The sequence below is a fragment of the Acomys russatus genome, chromosome 5, assembly GCF_903995435.1.
Source record: "Acomys russatus chromosome 5, mAcoRus1.1, whole genome shotgun sequence".
Taxonomy (NCBI): Eukaryota; Metazoa; Chordata; class Mammalia; order Rodentia; family Muridae; genus Acomys; species Acomys russatus.
Genome location: NC_067141.1, coordinates 64,504,053 through 64,521,815, shown reverse-complemented (window position 1 = coordinate 64,521,815; position 17,763 = coordinate 64,504,053). Strand labels below are relative to the sequence as shown.

At 50.4% G+C, this 17,763-nt stretch overlaps 1 protein-coding gene across 2 annotated transcripts; it reads right to left on the bottom strand.

Annotated features, from left to right (window-relative positions):
• Positions 1–149: 149 nt before the first annotated feature.
• On the bottom strand, positions 150–17,373 carry Dpcd (deleted in primary ciliary dyskinesia homolog (mouse)). 2 transcript variants are annotated; one of them, XM_051146669.1, is made up of 6 exons: positions 17,237–17,373; positions 13,291–13,371; positions 6,203–6,327; positions 5,649–5,782; positions 612–714; positions 150–305 (listed from the first exon to the last, which is right to left on the bottom strand). In XM_051146669.1, exons 1-6 carry the CDS (start codon positions 17,298–17,300, stop codon positions 201–203), a joined length of 612 nt encoding a protein of 203 aa, XP_051002626.1. In that variant the 5' UTR covers positions 17,301–17,373; the 3' UTR covers positions 150–200. The 2 variants fall into 2 exon arrangements, with proteins under 2 accessions (XP_051002626.1, XP_051002627.1); XM_051146670.1 differs by having other exon boundaries at positions 6,214–6,327; positions 17,237–17,304.
• Positions 17,374–17,763: the final 390 nt, after the last annotated feature.

Here is a 17,763-nt window from a genome sequence, read left to right as displayed (position 1 = left end):
GGACAAATGGATAAAGGACAGTCCTTTTAGAGCAACTCCAAATGACTTTACTCAGGAACAAAACCACAGAAGAATGGAGCTGTGCCCTGTCTGTGGACTCTGTGTAGTTCTTAGAAGACAAGAGGCTGCTCACTGCCAGAAAAGCCCAAGCCTGGAAGTCTGCCAGCTTCCTCCACACTGGAGGCTGCAAGGCTCAGGGCTTACTGGGTCTTACAGTCCCCATCACTGCTGTGGGCCGTCTTTACCTTCTTTAACTCCTTCTGTAGCTCTGACTCAGTTGCCATGACCTCCTTTGGCTTCTGGTACTGTGGAGGGGACCAGAGAGAAAACGAAACTCAGTCAGGAGCCTCCTGCACACATTCACTCTGGCTCTTCACGACCCTCCCCATACTTGATGAACCTAAGTGGACAGGTCCCCATCATGCTCTGTCCCACCCCCACCCCGTGAACTTTGGGGTGTGGTTCTCTCTTGGTTTCCACTCCTTTCCCCCAGATGAGTAGGAGATGCCTATTCTCTAACAAGCACAACAAGGGCTTGAGACGCCCGGAGGCAGGGAAGTGTGTGAGGGGAGAGAAAACTCTTCCTGATGCCAGGACTGGGCAAGTCTTACAGAGATTATCAGGGTGCAGTTGGCGTGAGCAAAGCTCAGTGCAGAGTCGTCCAGAGGAAGCTGGTGTCTGTCTAGGTCAGGAATGGAGAACTTCTTGTAATATCTGTGGGAACACCAAGAGGCTACTGGGGAACCAGTGTGGTAACCCCAACAGTACACAGCTCTCCTCCACTTTCTATACAACTGGAGAGGAAGCAGGGAAACCCACAAGAATGGCCTCTCTGAGTTTGTGGCTCTAGAAGCAAAAAGCTGTCCCCCCGCCTCCGCCCCAGGGGACTATAATGATGTATCTATCTTTCAAGGCCTCATTAGAATGAGCCCTAAAACCAGACAGCAAAGTACACCACAAAAGCCATCTCCCTGGAAGGACAGGCCGTGAGACCAAAGGAACCTGGATCTCAGACTCTGGACCTGCTTCCTGGCCTCAGGATCCCACTTCTCTGTTTTCACATAGATACTAAGAATAGAACCAACCAGATGGCAGGTTCCCAGGCTCTGCCTCAAGGGAAGGCAGCTGAGAGGAAAGTCAGGTGCTCCTGCCTGCCTTCCTGGTCAGCTGTCAGTACCATAAGAATCAGGTTCAGAGATTTCCTTACCTCACCTGATGCTTATTAGAGCAAGGCCTAAAAAAAAGACCCTTCTACCAGGCGTGGTGGTGCACACCTTTAATCCCAGTACTCCGGAGGGAGAGGCAGAGGCAGAGGCAGGTGGATCACTGTGAGTTCAAGGCCAGCCTGGTCTACAAAATGAGTCCAGGACAGCCAAGACTACACAGAGAAACCCTGCCTGGGGGGTGGGGGGGGGGCGGGAGAAAAGAAAAGAAAGGCCTTCCCTCTCTAACAGCCTCACTTGGCAGTTTCCTTGGTGGCGTGTGGGCTGGGCACAGGCCAGGGGCTGCTGGAGCCCTCACCTGGACAGGCATCCCTTTCAGCAGGGTGAGCGGCTGTGTGGGCTGAGGAGGGAAATGCCTCAGGCAGGTACAAACAAACTCAAGAGAAGAGCCCAGAGAATAGCTTTTAATACTTCAGAGGGACGTGGCCCTTGTGGTGACAGCTACACTGAGTCCACTTCAAAAGCCCTGATGCCCTAGGGACTCAAGAGAGTTGACATCAATGCAGTGCTTCTGGCCTGTCCTCCTGCCCAAATCCCTCAGTTCAGAAGAGGCTGGGGGGGGGGGGGGGGGCTCTCTTCCCAGGTTCCCCTCTCCCCACCAAGGTGCTGGGACCCAACAGCAGGAAAAGAATGTTTATTTAAAGACTGACAGATCAAAAGGAGTGGGGGCTGGGGATCCTAATGGTGCTGCGAGTGGCTTTCTTTTCCAAAGCTCTGCCCCAGGGAAAGGCGATCCATCTGCCTGCAACAGGGTGGAATGCCTACTTCACCCTCTTCCCAGCCAACAGGCTGAGGGAGGGCTTTTCCTGGGGCCCTGGTCTGGCCGGCAAAGGTGGCAGACGCTGATAATAGCAGGGGGTCAAAGGTTAAACAGCAGAGATTAGGTGAACACAAAGGCTGGTTAGGAAGTGTTAACATCTTCCTTGCAAATATACACAGAAAGCAGAGGCTGCAGAGAAGCACCTCCCACATCCACTCCCTGGCAGGGCCAATGGAGGAGAAGCAGCCCAGGGTTTGTCCCCACCCCTGTACCCCCCACCGCAACTTTGGGATCACCGGGAACTTAAGGTGTTTGTATGGCTTACTCTGCTCACCCCACCCCTGCCAGTGCCAGGAAGCACAGGCCTGAGCGGCTTAGTTGCGTCTAGGACCAATTTTGTTTACTGGGTGAAGTTAAACAACCTCTCCCTAGAGACTCCTGACATCAGAGTGTCCCCTCTGCACAGCCACCCCCTCCCTACTCACCTACTCATCTTGGGGTTTGCTGTGACAGTGACTGAACTTGAAGTTTTCGCCAGCACTGTAAGAGCCAGGCCCCTCTGAAGTATTAAACCCACTGTGCTTCTTCTGCCTTCTCGCCCTGTTCTGTTGTATCCCCTGCCCAATTCCCTGTGAGCCCTCACCCATTTTCTCGCTCTGTGAATGGAATGCGGTGCAGAGCGGGCTCAGCCAAACTCCCTGAAGGAGAGCTGAGGCAGGAGCCAGGCTGCTGTGGACAGTTGCCCCCACGAGCTCCTAGCCTGCACACTGGCTTGGCAGGTATCCAGAGAGGTCACAAGCCAGTCCTGCCCTGAGAGTGGCAGCAGGCAAAGCTCCACCTCAGGCACTGGGCACACCACGTCCCTGCTTTCTGCTGCCCTAGATCACAGAGCACAGGCCCAGACTCAGGGTTCTTGTCAAAGGGAATCCCACTGAATCCATCTGACCTGAGTCCTGTCTTCCTGTCTTCCAGAGATGCCTACCGATACAACCCAGGGTTACAGCGTCATCAGTGTCAAGGTAGCCAGTTCCTCTTCAGATCCCTTGCTTTGGCACCATGGCCATGGTACAGGGCGCGTGCACGGATGTGACATCCAATTCCTCAAAGAATCCATGAAGTAATATAAGCCCACTTCTCATCAGTGAGCAGTGAGCTGAAATACTACAGTTGACACATGGCAGAGGCTAGACTCAAGCCAGTGTCTTCCCAGTCCAGCACACAGTCCATCTTTTCACTCAGAGCTGCCAGCTTACAGCCTGAGGTATGGGACTGTCTTTATACAAATATTCTTATCAAAACCAGATGGTATCACACTGGATCCTGTAGAAACAGTTTCTTCCTTTCCCGACTCAACAAATTAACACCTGAGGCCAAGGACCACAAGACAGTGGAATCAATTCTTCAAACAAAATAACCAACCACATTTGCAGGGGCCAGGCAGATACCAACAAGGCAACCAACTGTGTAGCTTTAGCTGGAACCACATTCTAGGATATTAAGATGAGGGCACACCTCCAAGTGAAGAAAGGCAGAACCCAGCCAGGTGTGGTGGCGCACGCCTTTAATCCCAGCACTCGGGAGGCAGAGGCAGGCGGATCGCTGTGAGTTCCGAGGCCAGCCTCATTTACAAAACTGTCTCGAAAAACAAAAACAAAATAAAACAAAAAAAGCAGAACCCAAGAAAAGTGCCATGGTGGGATGCACTGCAGACACCTGGGCGCTGAGCCAGAAGGCCACACTGTACTCTGCACAGATCACATTTTATATGTGTTTCTACAACCATTAATGTATAGATGAGAAGAAATGTGTTTCCTCTCTACCTTTGCATTGTATGAAGATCAGGAAAGAGATTTTTAAAGTATTCTGAAAATAAACCCTGTGGATATAAAGCGCTCTCATGTTTTATTTGACAGACCGGCACAGGAAAGGGCTAAGCAAGTTTGACAGCCTCTCCAGCTTCCTAATTGATGGGCCTGCAGGGGGGCAGGGCTGAGCGCAGTTAGGACTCAGAAACTCAGTTTCAAAGTGAGCTTTTTTCCCCCTTAGTGGGAACCCCTCTTCTGAGGGTGCCATTCCCATCCTACTTTGCCTCCACTAGCATCTCAGCAATGTCCCCAACTCCTGCCACTGGGTCCTGGAATGCCCCAGTAGCCACGGAGCCCCTGGCCAACAGCGCCACCTATGGCATTACATGGTATATGTATGCAGGAGATGGACCCAAAGGGTTGGCTTGCAGATGGATTTTTTTGGTGAGCTAGCTAGCCTCTCTTCTAGCACTTGCTTGTAATCACATTTCTGCCTGATATCTGTATTCGACAGTGACCTCTGGGGGACAAAAAGGAGGCAGCAGCCAGCTCCACAAAGTGCTAAGCTGCAGATTCAAGTGCTATCAGAAGCACTTTTGTTCCCAGTTTGGACCCGGGGCCTCTTACACCAGGGAGCCCTTGCTGAAGCACAGAGTTTGTTTTCCTACAGGCAATTTCTCTATTGTCTGAAATTGCTAAATTCCACTTTAGGCACTGACTCCTGTTAATGATGAGAACAATAAGGGGAATAAACTGCCTTTTGTCTGAGGCTTCAGTGCGCTTTATAAACGCAAACCCTTATTATTATGACTTTATATTTATAGACAAGGTCCACTACAGGGGCTGCTGGCTGCATGTACAGCAATAATCCTGAAATTAATTCATTCATCTCTACTCTTTCCCTTGTCCCTTAACCCTGCCAAAGTGGCAGGCTAGGGGGCTGCTAAGAGGAGGACAGGACCCATGGCTGCACTTGAGGTGGCTGGAGTTCTCTGCTTCCCTGTAGGTAGGCATCTTAGAGTGAGGGCGATTGTCCCTCACCACCCCAAGTAGAGCAGAGGGCAGGGAGCTCTCCTATATAAAGTGGCAAATGCTATGGACGCACCAGGGGTCTGGCTCTGTACCCTAGCAGCAGGTTGGGTGGTTTGGCAGCTTGTGGACGAGGAGATAAAACAACCCCCCCCCACCAAAAAAAAATCCCTCCAAATGAAGCTGCAGTTGAGCATTGGCCCCATACTCTCTCCAGCGCAGGCTGAAACGGATTCATGTTTAGGTTCTTCAACTGTGATCAGCCAGGGCGCCAGAGACCCAGCTGCGATCACACTTTGGCCGCCTTCACTCAAACCTCCCCACTCACTGCCTTCACCCAGCAGAGCACAAAGGGAATCTGAAACAGAATTCCAGAGACGTCTGAAAGCCAAACATTGGTCCACTTTGCCGTAGTCCAGGGAGTGCACTACTGCCCAGCCTACCACTTTAAAGTCTCAAAGTGGCGCTCAGGCAGGTGTGCCTTCCAGGGCATGGCTCCCTGTCAATGCAGTGATGGCATCAAGGCAAGTTCACCAGGTCAAGTTTTACCTTACAGTAAAACTGCCAGAGATCACAAGTTAGTGGTTATGTGGTTCCCTTAAGCCCTCATTCATTCATCCAACAAATGCGAGCTCCAGTGTATGCCAGGTGCCAAAGCAGACACTGGCTCGAGTTCTCCTACCTTGACGGAGCCGCTGTAGTTACCTTGTCCACCCTCAGCACCCCAAAGCTTAAGTGTGACCTCCCTTCCAGACAAAGGGCAGCCTGAGACCGTACTCCACTCTAGCCCAACTCATACACAAGGAAACAGGTGCCCAGCAGCTGACTCACTTTTTGTTTGTCGTCCTAACAATGACACAGCGCTCCTTCTGAGCCACAGAGACACTGTAGACATCCTTTGGGTAGGGGAGATTGCGAATCCGCCACTGGAAACTAGTTTTGGTGTCCTTGCGCATGAAGATGGGCTGTGAAAAACAAATCAACCCAGGTCGGCCTTGGACTTGCTGTGCAGTAGGATGACCTTGAACTTCTGATTCTCCTGCCTCCACCTCCACATGGGCTATCATGCCTAGTTTATCAAGGACCATTCTTGGGGAAAGGTACAAAGGGTTAGCTCCTCCCCTTCCCCCGGGCTCTACCCAGAGCCAGCTAGGAAACCCTCTGCTCTTGTCCACGGCTTCTCTGAGAGTTGATCTTGCTGTGACACATCAGGACTGCAGGCCTTGTCCTGGAGTAGCTAAGATAAACCTTCTGGATGGTCACAGAGACCTAGTGTGGCAGGGTCAGCATCGTAGACACAGGCGGTTAGCAAGTTGTGGCCCCTGCCCTTAGGGGTCAGAAGGCCCCCCCCAAATTCCCACAGGACACTGGACAAACAGACATACATTGGCATTACTTTCCTTGATGAGGTCGGATCCCAGGCTTCCAGCTCCTGAGAGCACTGGCTCTCCCACTTCAAGCTGCCATTGGCCCAAGGCTCCCAGGGCATTTTTTACTCGCCACTTTCTCACTGGGGAGAGAAACAAGGAACGGATTAAAGCTCTTTCCTGCCAAATCTGACAAGACACTGGATAACTGGGGCAGGACAAGCCAGGACTTTGGTCTTAACACTGGGCCTCGACTTGAGCCCTGGAATCTTGAGCCAGAAATTGCATAATCTGGGAAATTAAACTGGGGGAACTTCAGCAGCAGACAGCTTACAAAGCCCACTTTAAAGGTAGGCAGACAAGTGTAACTGGGATGCGCTCTGAGAGGAGTCATGGGGTGTGGCACCCAGCAGAAGGCAGAGAGCCAACAAAGGCCATTTCTGCAAATGAGAAAACTAGCTCTCCAAATGCCAGTTTAGCGGTGGTTTGTTGTCGTTTCTCAAGACAGTCTTACTAGATAGCCCAGGCTGTTTTCAGACCATTCCCTCTGCCTTGGCCTCAAGGGTTAGGATGGCAAGTGTGCCAGCACACCCACCTTTGAATTCATTTTCCCCTCTAAAACACTAAGCAAAAGAAAAATGAATGTAGGGAAAGTTGATGTCCAATTTGTCTCATGATTCAGAAAGTCCAAATAGGGGCTGGAGAGATGGCTCAGAGGTTAAGAGCAGCTGTTCTTCCAGAGGTCCTGAGTTCAATCCCCAGCAACCACATGGTGGCTCATAACCATCTATAACGAGATCTGGTGCCCTCTTCTGGCATGTAGAGGTACATTCAGGCAAAACAGAAAGCCCAAATAAAGACATTAGTTCAGGCTCACCTGGCTTAAAACAACAAAGAACACCCCCCCACAGCCCAACATTGTATTTGAATACAGTCTTGAGCTAGGGTGTAACTCTGCCATAGTTTCCCCAAATATGAGGATCAGCCAATAGCATCGCAATTAACAAAATCTTAGGCATCGTATTTTTTGAGAGTTATTTATTTTTGTTTGACTTGCACTTATACACATTTTAAATGCAATAATTATGTCATTTTTAAAAAATAAAATGCATCGTTACATTTATAACTTGATAATACAAATAAAAATCTTTCCTTTCCCATGTTTTACAACTCAGATATTTGTGAAAGATTTTGTTGTTGTTGACGATGTTTTTAGCCCCTGCCCTGCTCCCCTTTAGGTTTGTTTTGTGATGAAAACTCACTCTGTAGCCTACAGTGCTTCTAATCTCAGGGTGACCTTCCTGGCTCAGCACCATGGGTGCTGGGCTTACAGACCTGTGCAACAGGGCCTGGGTTTTGTTGTTGCTCTTTATCTTTTAAAATAAGGCCCATGTATTACGCAAATCATAAATCCAGACGCGAGTTCTGTGGGCAGGATTGGGAAACTGCTAGGATTCAATGCGCCCCACTCAGCTCTGTGCTGACTGCTGCTGCTGCTGAGCAGTACAGCAGTGGTGGAGGTGTTAGGGGCGGTGCACTCTCCACCCTTCCCTTCCCGCTGGAGGAAGAAGCCCAGGGCTGCCGAGTTGGAGCATCCTACTGCACAGAGCTGAGCAGTCACTGCGGTGCTGAAATCCTGCAGCCCCCTGCAGCTAAAACAACTCTGAAAGGCCTGGTGGGCTACCGCAGCTGTTGCCAGGGGTGGGTCTCTTTTCAGGGTGGGGCAGAAGGGTGGCAGCATCGGGCCTGGGGGCTTCGGAGCAGCTGGGCCAATCCTGCACATGCTCACTGCTGTGAGCACAAAAGCCGAACACAAAAGCATGATGTAAAATTAGAACTTTCCCTTGAATATGCGCTTTTTATAAGGTCTGCTGCATTCTGCAGTGTGGTTTTATTACATCTTAGGGCCAAAATTCTCCCTAGAAACACATTTGCAAGTTTATAATGAAAATTAATAAGGAAGAGTAAAACTTGGAAATATGCTTTCTAGGCAACTTCTCATGCCCACAAACACTTGCCTAAGTGAATGGAGTGTGACCAGGAGCAAATGCAAACCTAGCCACCTGGCTACCCCACTTACCTTGAAGCCAGCCGTGGGGTCTCTGTTACGGGTGCAAACAAGTGACACCTCCTGGCAGCAGCTTACTATGACAAGATGATGAGAGCCTAGTCCCTCCTACAGCAAAGGTCAGCCTGCATCCTCAAACCATGTATCAAATGCTATGCTCAGACTGCGGTGTAGATTACTGAAATGCTAGCAGTTTCCCAGTCCTGCCCACAGAACCTGCTGGAGAGCCTATGCCTCGCAGGCGTGAGAGACTGCAGGTTTGATCCTTAGCACTAGAAAGGAAACGGGGCAGGGAAAGCCAGCAGCAGCTATAGAGGGGGAAAATAAGGCAGGACCCACAGTAGTGCCGGGCACAGCTACCCAACACCCTAGCCCGTCTAGTGTTTTTCAAGTTAGAGTCTTACTATATAACATTGGCTGTCCTAGAACTCACTGTGTGGACCCGGATGTCCATGAACTCGCAGAGATCAGCCTGCTTCTGCCTTCCAAGTGCTTCGGGCGCCACTGCACCTGGCCAAACCACTGAGCCGTGAGAACAAGCAACCACCTGTGTCTCATAGCATCATCAGCTGTACAGGGAGCAAATTCACTTAGTCTACCAGCTCTATTTTTATTTGTGTTTACTGAGGAGAAAGCTTTTCTTCCCCACATGCTCACCTTCAACCCCTGTATCTCTATTCTCCAGGGGACCGAGTATAAAGAATTACTGAGAAACGGTGAGCTCCGTTTGCAAAAGTAACAGTTAAAATTCAGGTCTCGGGGGGGGGGGTTGAAGAGATGGCTCAGCAGTTAGGAACACTGGCTGCTCCACCAGAACACTTGGGTTCAATTCCCAGCACCCACGTGGCAGCTCCCAACTGTCTGTAACTCCAGTCCTAGGGGATCCGACACGTCACACAGACATACATGCAGGCAAAGCAATTGGCACATGAAAAAAAAATTTTTTTTAAGTAAAATAAAATTCAGTCTACTGGTCAAGGTGCCACAAATTTAGGAGGGTGGTAGGATGGAGGCTATAGGTTATCCTGGGCTAAATAACAAACTCTTGCCTTAAAACAAAAAGAATTTGGGTCTTAGTACCCCATACCCAGAACTCAATCATAAATAAACAGGTAAACTCTAGCCTTTAAGTCTTCTAAGCAGATGTGACATTTCCAAAGGCCTCCTCAGCACTTTCTTTTTTGTTTTTTGAGACAGGGTCTCTCTATGCAGTCTTGATTGTCCCAGAACACGCTATGTAGACAAGGCTAGCCTCAAATTCAGAGAGCCTCTAGCCTCTGCCTCCTGGGTGCAGGGATTAAAGGTGTGCATCACCTGCTGGCTTCTCTCTCTCTTGGCCACTCCAGATTTTAAAGGCTGGGCTTGGCATACGACGGCCTGTACTCAAGAGCGCTGTTAAACTTGCTGCCCCAAGGCCATCCCCAATATGGTCCCTAGAGGCAAGGACCACTTGATAAGGGGAGGATGACAGCTTCCCTAGAAGGAAAATTCACAGCCCTGATGGCCTCTGTTCTTCTCGGGTTCATGGGAGCTTGGCATTCTTGGCTGTCTCACTTTAAAAAACCAAAAACCAAAAACCCAAAAACACTTTGGGGAATTATATTCTTCGTTAGAGTGTAACCCAGAAGCTTCCCTCTCCAACCCTTCTAGAGGCAAGCTTCAGTGAAAGATTTTGAGGGCCTTACTTTTCCTATGCGTGTGGGCATGAAGGCACATGTGCAAAAAACCAGTCTTGGGCTTTCTGGTCTTTGTTCCTGAGCTCAAGGACAGCTCCAGAGGCAACAGAGGACGGTTTCCACCTGCCATCACTCTGATTTGATTATACGTTAAACCCAAACTGGTGTGCACTGGTGTGAGCACAAGGCAGCTCCCTGGGCCGCTGTCAGCCGTCAGGGCCAGTCTTTGGATAGGAAACTTCCAATGACCCCATAAGGAGAATGTATGAAGGCGGCGCCGCCTGGGGGCCTGTACCCAAGTCAGCAGGAAGCGGGCTGACACCCCAGACTGCTGAAAGCACCCCATCTTTCAGGTGGGCTGCAAAGTGGAGGTCCTAAAGGCCTCTTTCCCCAAAGCTCCACAGCCTGGCCCACTTCCAACACGGATAATTACATTCCCCTTCCTAAATACTCCCTGCAGCTTAAACTGGATGCAGGATTCTTCTTTTCTGCCCTAAAACACGGCAACATTGCTATGTGGCTATTAAACAGCTGCCGTGGCCCATCCCAGAGGAGGCTGAAGGGAATCGAGTGGGTCATTTATAAAGCCGCTGAAGTGCCTGGGGATGAAAGTACTCAACATCCTCCAAATGCGGCCTGTGGTGGTTAGGCTGGCGGTCAAATACCAAAGCAGATTAAGAGGTAATCCAAATGTAATCGCTGGGGGCCGGTCTGCCCTCCAGCCTCGGCCCCCTGGATGCGCTGTGTTCTTCTGGGGGTTGGTTTGATGTTCCGATCATTGTTACAAGGCCCTTCAGCCTCCTCTATGAATACATACAGCGGTCACGGTGGGGGGTGGGGATGAACAGCCCTGAGAGGGGAGGAAAAAAGATGACACTAACATGCCTATTAACACCGACTGGAGGAACTTTGTCCCGACAGATGCGCACCTACTGGCAATTCTTCCTCTGTAAATTACTTTCTGAGCTTTTTTTTTCCTAACAGAAAAAAACCTATTTGACCAATTATCAAATTTGTATATTAGCTGGGGAAAAACATGGAAACCATTTCACTTACTGCCACAAAAACTATACCCATGTTTTACTTCCCAATATGCACAAGCACAAGCTTCCTGAGGTGGTCATTATCCACTGATAACCACGCACAGCGGCAGGTGCTGCAGCGCCACTTCTTGGGAAATGAGGCCAGAGCAGTACGTGAGCCCATGAGTTTGAGGCCAGCCTAGGCGCTGCACAGAGACCTTGTCTCGAAAACAAACAAACAAAAACCTAATATTGGACAGTATTTTGCAAGGCAGCTGGGTGGAGGCTAGGGGAGATTAAAAAATAAGAAGCGGGTCTCAGAGCCGGACCTGATGGCATATACTTTTAACCTCAGCTCTAAGAGGCCCAGATGGGAGGCTTGCCAGGCCTGGGCTGCACAGTGAGTTCCAGACTACACAGAAGGACCATATAGGACAAAGATGAAATAAAGCATGCAGGGTTTAACCACACCCAGCTCTAACAGCACACCACTGCGCACTGAAGCCAAGGCTGGCTCAGGCAGCATCCAGCTCTGATTTTCAACACGGTGCTCAATCCCCCTGAGCCTACTCCTGGACCACAGCACCTATGTCACAGAGCTTAATGAAGATGATTACATGAAATAACTCACGTAAAGCCGCTGGAATAATGCCCAGTTAGTGTGTCGGTGTCATTGTTGGGGAGACCAGCCAAGTGGCGAACCATGTCCCTCCTCCATTCTTACTGTTAACCGAGGAGGAGGATGAAGGCACCATGGTCTAGCCTGCCACCACCAGAGGAGCAAGGTCAGTGTGGGCACACGGTGCTACAGAAAGGAAGCTGGCCTTGTTCTTGAGTTTAGCATCACACCCAAGCACGGCAAAGGGGCGGGGCCTGTCTACTTTTATAGTCTCTGCAGCTCTACCTGTTTTATTTGCTGTGTGGAGAAAAGAATGACACAAGGGGCTGGGCCGGCCGCCGTGGCTGGACTGGCGGGCGATGGTGGTGGCTGCCTCACGTGACCTCTGCTTTCATAAGTTCTCCCTGTTAGGCATTCCAAGGCTGTCACCCCTGGGAGCACTATAAATTACAATGCATTGTGAGGACATTACTACTGTATTGGTTTCCAACGAATCGGTGTCATATGCTAAACACATCAAGATTTTTAATAGCGCCAGACTAAACCAATTGGGACTGGAGCCCAAGCAGCTCATAATAAGCAGGGATCAACACCCCCACTGTAACTGAGCATGCGCAGGACACACACACACATTTTAAGACTGGAGACTGAGAGAATATGCAAACCGGTGTAACCCATGTTGTCAGTTCGAGACATTTATGAGCTGCCAGGAAAAGGGAAAGAGAAATTCCCTCACCAATAGTGCCTGTCCATCAGACCCAGGGAGAAATGAAAGTCAAGAATAAAGCAAAGAAAATAACCCAGCCCGTGAATCCATCATTGGTCTTAGCATTTCAGGTGCAACTTAATAAAGAGCCCAGCTCCCATGGCGGCCAGCTTCAGGCCCGGGGTCACAGGGCCAGTCACCCAGCTCTGGGAAGCCAGTTAATGCCGCCCGCCATGCATACTCAGGAGCAGAGAACAGCAAATCAAATGATCCCCTGAAATCTGAGCTGGAACTCCTATTTATGAACCCATTCTTTTTTTTCCCCCCCTTTTAGGTTTTCGAGACAGGGTTTCTATATGTAACAGCCCTGGCTGTCCAGGACTCGCTTTGTAGACCAGGCTGGACTTGAATTCAGAGACCCGCCTGCCTGTGACTCCCGAGTGCTGGGATTAAAGGCGTGTGCCACCACGCCGGGCTCTGAGCCCATTCTTAAGGAGGGGGACCCTTCGGGAATAAAAGCAATGGTGCTGCAAAATCCACCATTCCTACCCACTCTGCAAAATCACCATTCCTACCCACTTCGCGATACCCTTCAACATAAGGGTCCTATTTAATGTGGGGTCACGGTGCCATCTAGGAGGCGAGGTCTGAAGCTTGCCCTTGTGGTGTAGCTTCAGGAAATAAAAGAACAAGCAAGCAAAAAGCTTGAAGTGCAAGCCTTGCCTTTCCCACTATTTAACACAGCCTCCAGTGATACGCTTTTCCAGCTGTTTCTTGTAAAGCTATTCCTGACTCAGAGGCTCACAGCCCTCTTTTATCTGCAGGTGGGGGTGGGGCTGTGCCAGGCAAAGCACTCCACTCTGCTTGTGATGTTCTTCGGGAATAGTCTCGCCCCCAAGGACCTCCAACTCCCCTACCGTCCACGCTGTCTGCTGAGAGCCCCCCCTCAAGCATCCAACTGGATCTCAATCAGGCCCAAGAGCTGCTGAGGGTCCCCTGGGAGCCCCACACTTACCCAGTAGTTCGCTTGTCTTCTCATCGTATTCTTCCGCCATTTCCTTCCCGTCTGGGAACAAATAGTGCACCATCCTCTTCCCTACAGACAAAGCAGGAGAGCACCTCACCTCAAAACCTCCCTTTACCTTGCCCCCTGCAGACACAGACAGCCACACTCCTCTCCCTCCCCGAAACAGCAACAGCTCCCCAAGCCTCCGCCAGAGGCCAACTCATGGCCACCATTGCTTTTAGATGTGCTCCAGGCTCCCTTCCTTTCTCTGAACACGCCTTTGCTTCCACCACCACCAAAGCCATGCTTTCCAACCGCAGAACTTTGCTCATTCTTCGAAACTGAGTTCAAATGTCACTTCATGGGGAAGTCTCCGTTACCCATCACCTGCAGCCACTGTGGCAGGAAGAGTCACCTCCGCCTCTATGCTCTTCACATCTACCACAGCAGGACAGTCATACAAGCATCTGACGTAAGCGATAGATAGCATCAGTCTTTCTCTTCCCACATCTTACAACCTGGGCGATCTGCTCTGATGTGAGCTGGGCCTCCTAACAGGCACTTCTTCCCAGCCACACTGGCACTCTGCCTTCACCCACACATCTCTAGGCCAACCCCAGCACACAGCCCAGGATGCTAGATCTAGTATTTTCTTCCTGGCACACACTTGGTTTATGGGTTTTACATCTCTTTGGTGAGTCTTTGGTTATTGCTTGTCTCTTCTGTTGGCTTGGGAGGGGGGATGTCCCCCTCGGGATTTCCCTGAGATCAGCCACAGTATCTGGTACATAACAGGAACTCAGAAGGAAAGAATGAAAAAACATTGATGTACCATTCATTAAAAAGATAAAAGAAGCCGGGCGGTGGTGGCGCACACCTTTAATCCCAGCACTCAGGAGACAGAGGCAGGTGAGTCCCTGTGAGTTCCAAGACAGCCAAGGCTACACAGAGAAACCCTGTCTCGGAAAAAAAAAAAAAAAGGTAAAAGAAGCTGGGTGTGGTGGCACATGCCTGTAGTCACTGTGCTCAGGGAGACAGAGGCAGGCGGATCTCTGTGAGTTCGAGGCCAGCTTGGTCTACAAACCAAGTCTAGGTCAGCCAAGGCTACACAGAAAAACCCTGTTGGGGGAGGGATAGAGGGTGGAGGGCGGGAGTGACGGGGCATAAAAGAACTCAAGGGAGCCTCCTGGCCCACAAGCACTTGCTCAAGGGGAGAGCTTTGTAATTTCTCCTTTTTCTCACAGGCAGGTGAGCAGATACAGGGAGCCTCCTCAGGAAGACTGGTAAAGGTTTTTTTTGTTTTTTGTTTTCTGTTTTTGAGACAGGGTTTCTCTGTGTAGCCATGGCTGTTCCGGACTCTCTCTGTAGACCAGGCTGGCCTCAAACTCACAGCGATCCACCTGCCTCTGCCTCCCGAGTGCTGGGATTAAAGGCGTGTGCCACCACGCCCGGCTCTGGTAAAGGTTTTATACCCTCTATTAACCTCAAGAATGAGAGCCCTAGCCAATCGCAGCACTTGGGAGGCAGAGGCAGGGAGGATCTCTCTGAGTTTGAGGCCAGTCCAGGACAGCCAAGGCTATACAGAGAAACCCTGTCTTGAAACAAAAACAAACAATCAAACAAACAAATTAGAGCCCTAAGGTGGCTTTCTGCTGTCTGGCTTCTTTCTCTAGCACTTTCCCTGACTCATTCCTAGTGGGTATGTCAAGCAACTTACCTCCAAATTTGCAAGGCCTCCTGGCAGGCCCGCGGTGTCAACACCCTTAATAATCTGAATGGTTCACAGATGAAAGCATTTGCTCTGCAGCATGAGGAACTGAGGCTGAGTCCTCAGCATCCTACATAAATAGCTAAGGCATGGCAGTGCATAGCTGCAACCCCAGCACTTGCAGGGCAGAGACAGGCAGCTCCTCTCAGCACCCTACATAAACAGCTAGGCATGGCAGTGCATAGCTGCAACCCCGGCCGTGCTTCAGTGAGAGGCTGCACTAGGCAGCGTACAGAGGACTGAAGTGGAAGCCTGGCCCTGCTCCAGCCACTGTGTACATACACACGGGTGTGCTCACGCACACATGCACTCAAGCATCACACTCACACACACCATACTCCCCCAAGTACTGCCCTGTGACCAAAAACAACAAAAGCAGACTTTAACATGCACTTGTTCAGAGCAGCATTAGTCACAACAATCAAAAGGCAGACGCAACCTAAGTACCCAGCAGCTGATGAACAGACACAAGGGTGGCAGTCAGGGTGAATTAGGTCTGAGTTCCTGAGGCTTTAAAGCTAACAGCCTGAAGTTTATGGGAATTAAAATCAGGTGTCATTTGTCTCTAATTGCAGCAGTTAGGGAGGCCTTCACCACGTGCTAAGTTCTGTGTTAGAAACCCAAACAAGAACAAGAAACAGGTGTGTGGTGGCGCACGCCTTTAATCCCAGCACTCGGGAGGCAGAGGCAAGCGGATCGCTGTGAGTTCGAGGCCAGCCTGGTCTACAAAGTGAGTCCAAGACAGCCAAGGCTACACAGAGAAACCCTGTCTCAAAACAAAAAACAAAAAACAAAAAAACATTCACATTGGTTTGCAACTGTCACCGCCATCCAGTCTAAAACTTTTCATTCTCAAAACCGACACTCACACCCAGAAAACATGACTCCACCCTCCTTTCTCCCCAGTCCCTGGCAACCACTGTTTCACTTAATTTGTCTAATGTAAGAGCCTCATGTAAATGGAATAAAATAATATTTAATTATGTAAATGGTATCAAATAACATTTAATTATTTCACATAGCAAAAGGCTTTCAAGGTTCATCTATGTTGTCACTTGTGTCAGAATTTCCTCTTTTTGTGTGGAGGCCAGAGGTTAACTGTCCGTGTGTTTCCTTACAATTAACCACAGTGGTTTGCGGTTTTATTTTATTTTAAGTATTTATTTGTGAGCATTCGTGTGTGTGTGTGTGTGTGTGTGTGTGTGTGTGTGTGTGTGTGTGTATTCATACACCTACCATAGCATATATGTGTAATCAAAGGACAACCAGTCAGGTTGTCAGGCTTGAGTGGCAAGCTCTCCCCAACATCATCCTTCTTTATTCCATTGTGTGTGTGTGTGTGTGTGTGTGTGTGTGTGTGTGTGTGTGTGTGTTTTCCAGGAAAGACTGCTTAAGTACTGTGGACTTACACTGGCCAATTGCAGCATGGGGGAAAAGCTGAGATCTCAAACTCGTGTTTCAAGTCATTTAGACCTTGGGACTTGTTCTGTTGTCCCTGAAGACCAGAGAACATTTAGAAACCCACTTTATAAAACACATACACACACACACACCCCAAAACAAAAAAAACCCCACAGTTGGAAAGTACCTTGGGACATTAGGGACAGCCCACTGGCTTCATTTTATAGCTGAAGAAAATGGGGTCCTAACAGATTAAGAAAGAGGCCACCAAAGAAAAAAAAGAAAAGAAAAGAAAGAGGCCACAGGAATGAATGGTAGAGTTGATCTAAAACCCTGGTGTCCCTCCTTTCTATGCCGCTAGGCTGCCATAATCAACAGGACCGCCCAAACTGAGGTGCATGGGGTCCTAGGTCAGGATACGTTACTCCTGGGTCTGCTCTAAACCCTTCCTGGATTTCCGTTTCCTCGTCAGTAAAATGGGGTGGGAAATAGCCTCTGGGTACAGCCCAGAGGAACGGTGGTGAGTGTAAAAGACTGGGAATCACCAACAAAACTCTGAGCGCCACGGGATGATGTAAGGAAAACCAGAGGTGGGTGACCAGAGACTTGGTTCCACTCGGGCCATCTCCCTGGGCCTCAGTTTCCTCCACTGCAAATGCAGGAAGAGGGCGTGGCTGCTTGGCTGCGACAATTCCAGCTCTGCCCACCCAGGCTGAGGCCCACCCTGGGGGAGCAGGCGCGTAAAGCCCGCCCTGGGGGAGGGGAGCACGAGGGGGCTCGAGTTACCATCCTGCAGCAGCGCCGTCTTCTCGGCCGACCGCAGAGTCTCCAGCCAGCTAGTCACCGCCATCTTCCCTCCTCCCAGCAACGCGCCGGGCCGCTACCATGGCAACTGCCTGGCCGACGATCACTTCCGGATGACCTGGAAGGTATTCTGGGAACTTACTTTTCAATCCCTCCCCACCCCACCCCCCCCCCATCCCCTTCATCCGTTTTCATTGGCTCCCATGGTGAGTTTATTTCTCTTTGCCTGGAGATTCTGAACTACTGTGGGCCGTCCTGGGGCCGGGTAGGGTGGGTATGCTCCTAGGACAGCAGCTGCGAGTCCCTGGTTCACGCCAGCTGCGCGTGCAGTGGATGTGGCACGTCTGCCCCAGTCTTGCCCACCCCCAGCTGTGAGGGCACCCTACACCTGCTGTGACTGCACACCCCCTCCTCCCCCCACCTCCCTGCAGCTGTGGGGCTCAGACCTCCACGAAGAGCCTGCGACAGGGGCAGGTGCACCCTGTGTCCACAGCTTTCCCTGAAGCCTC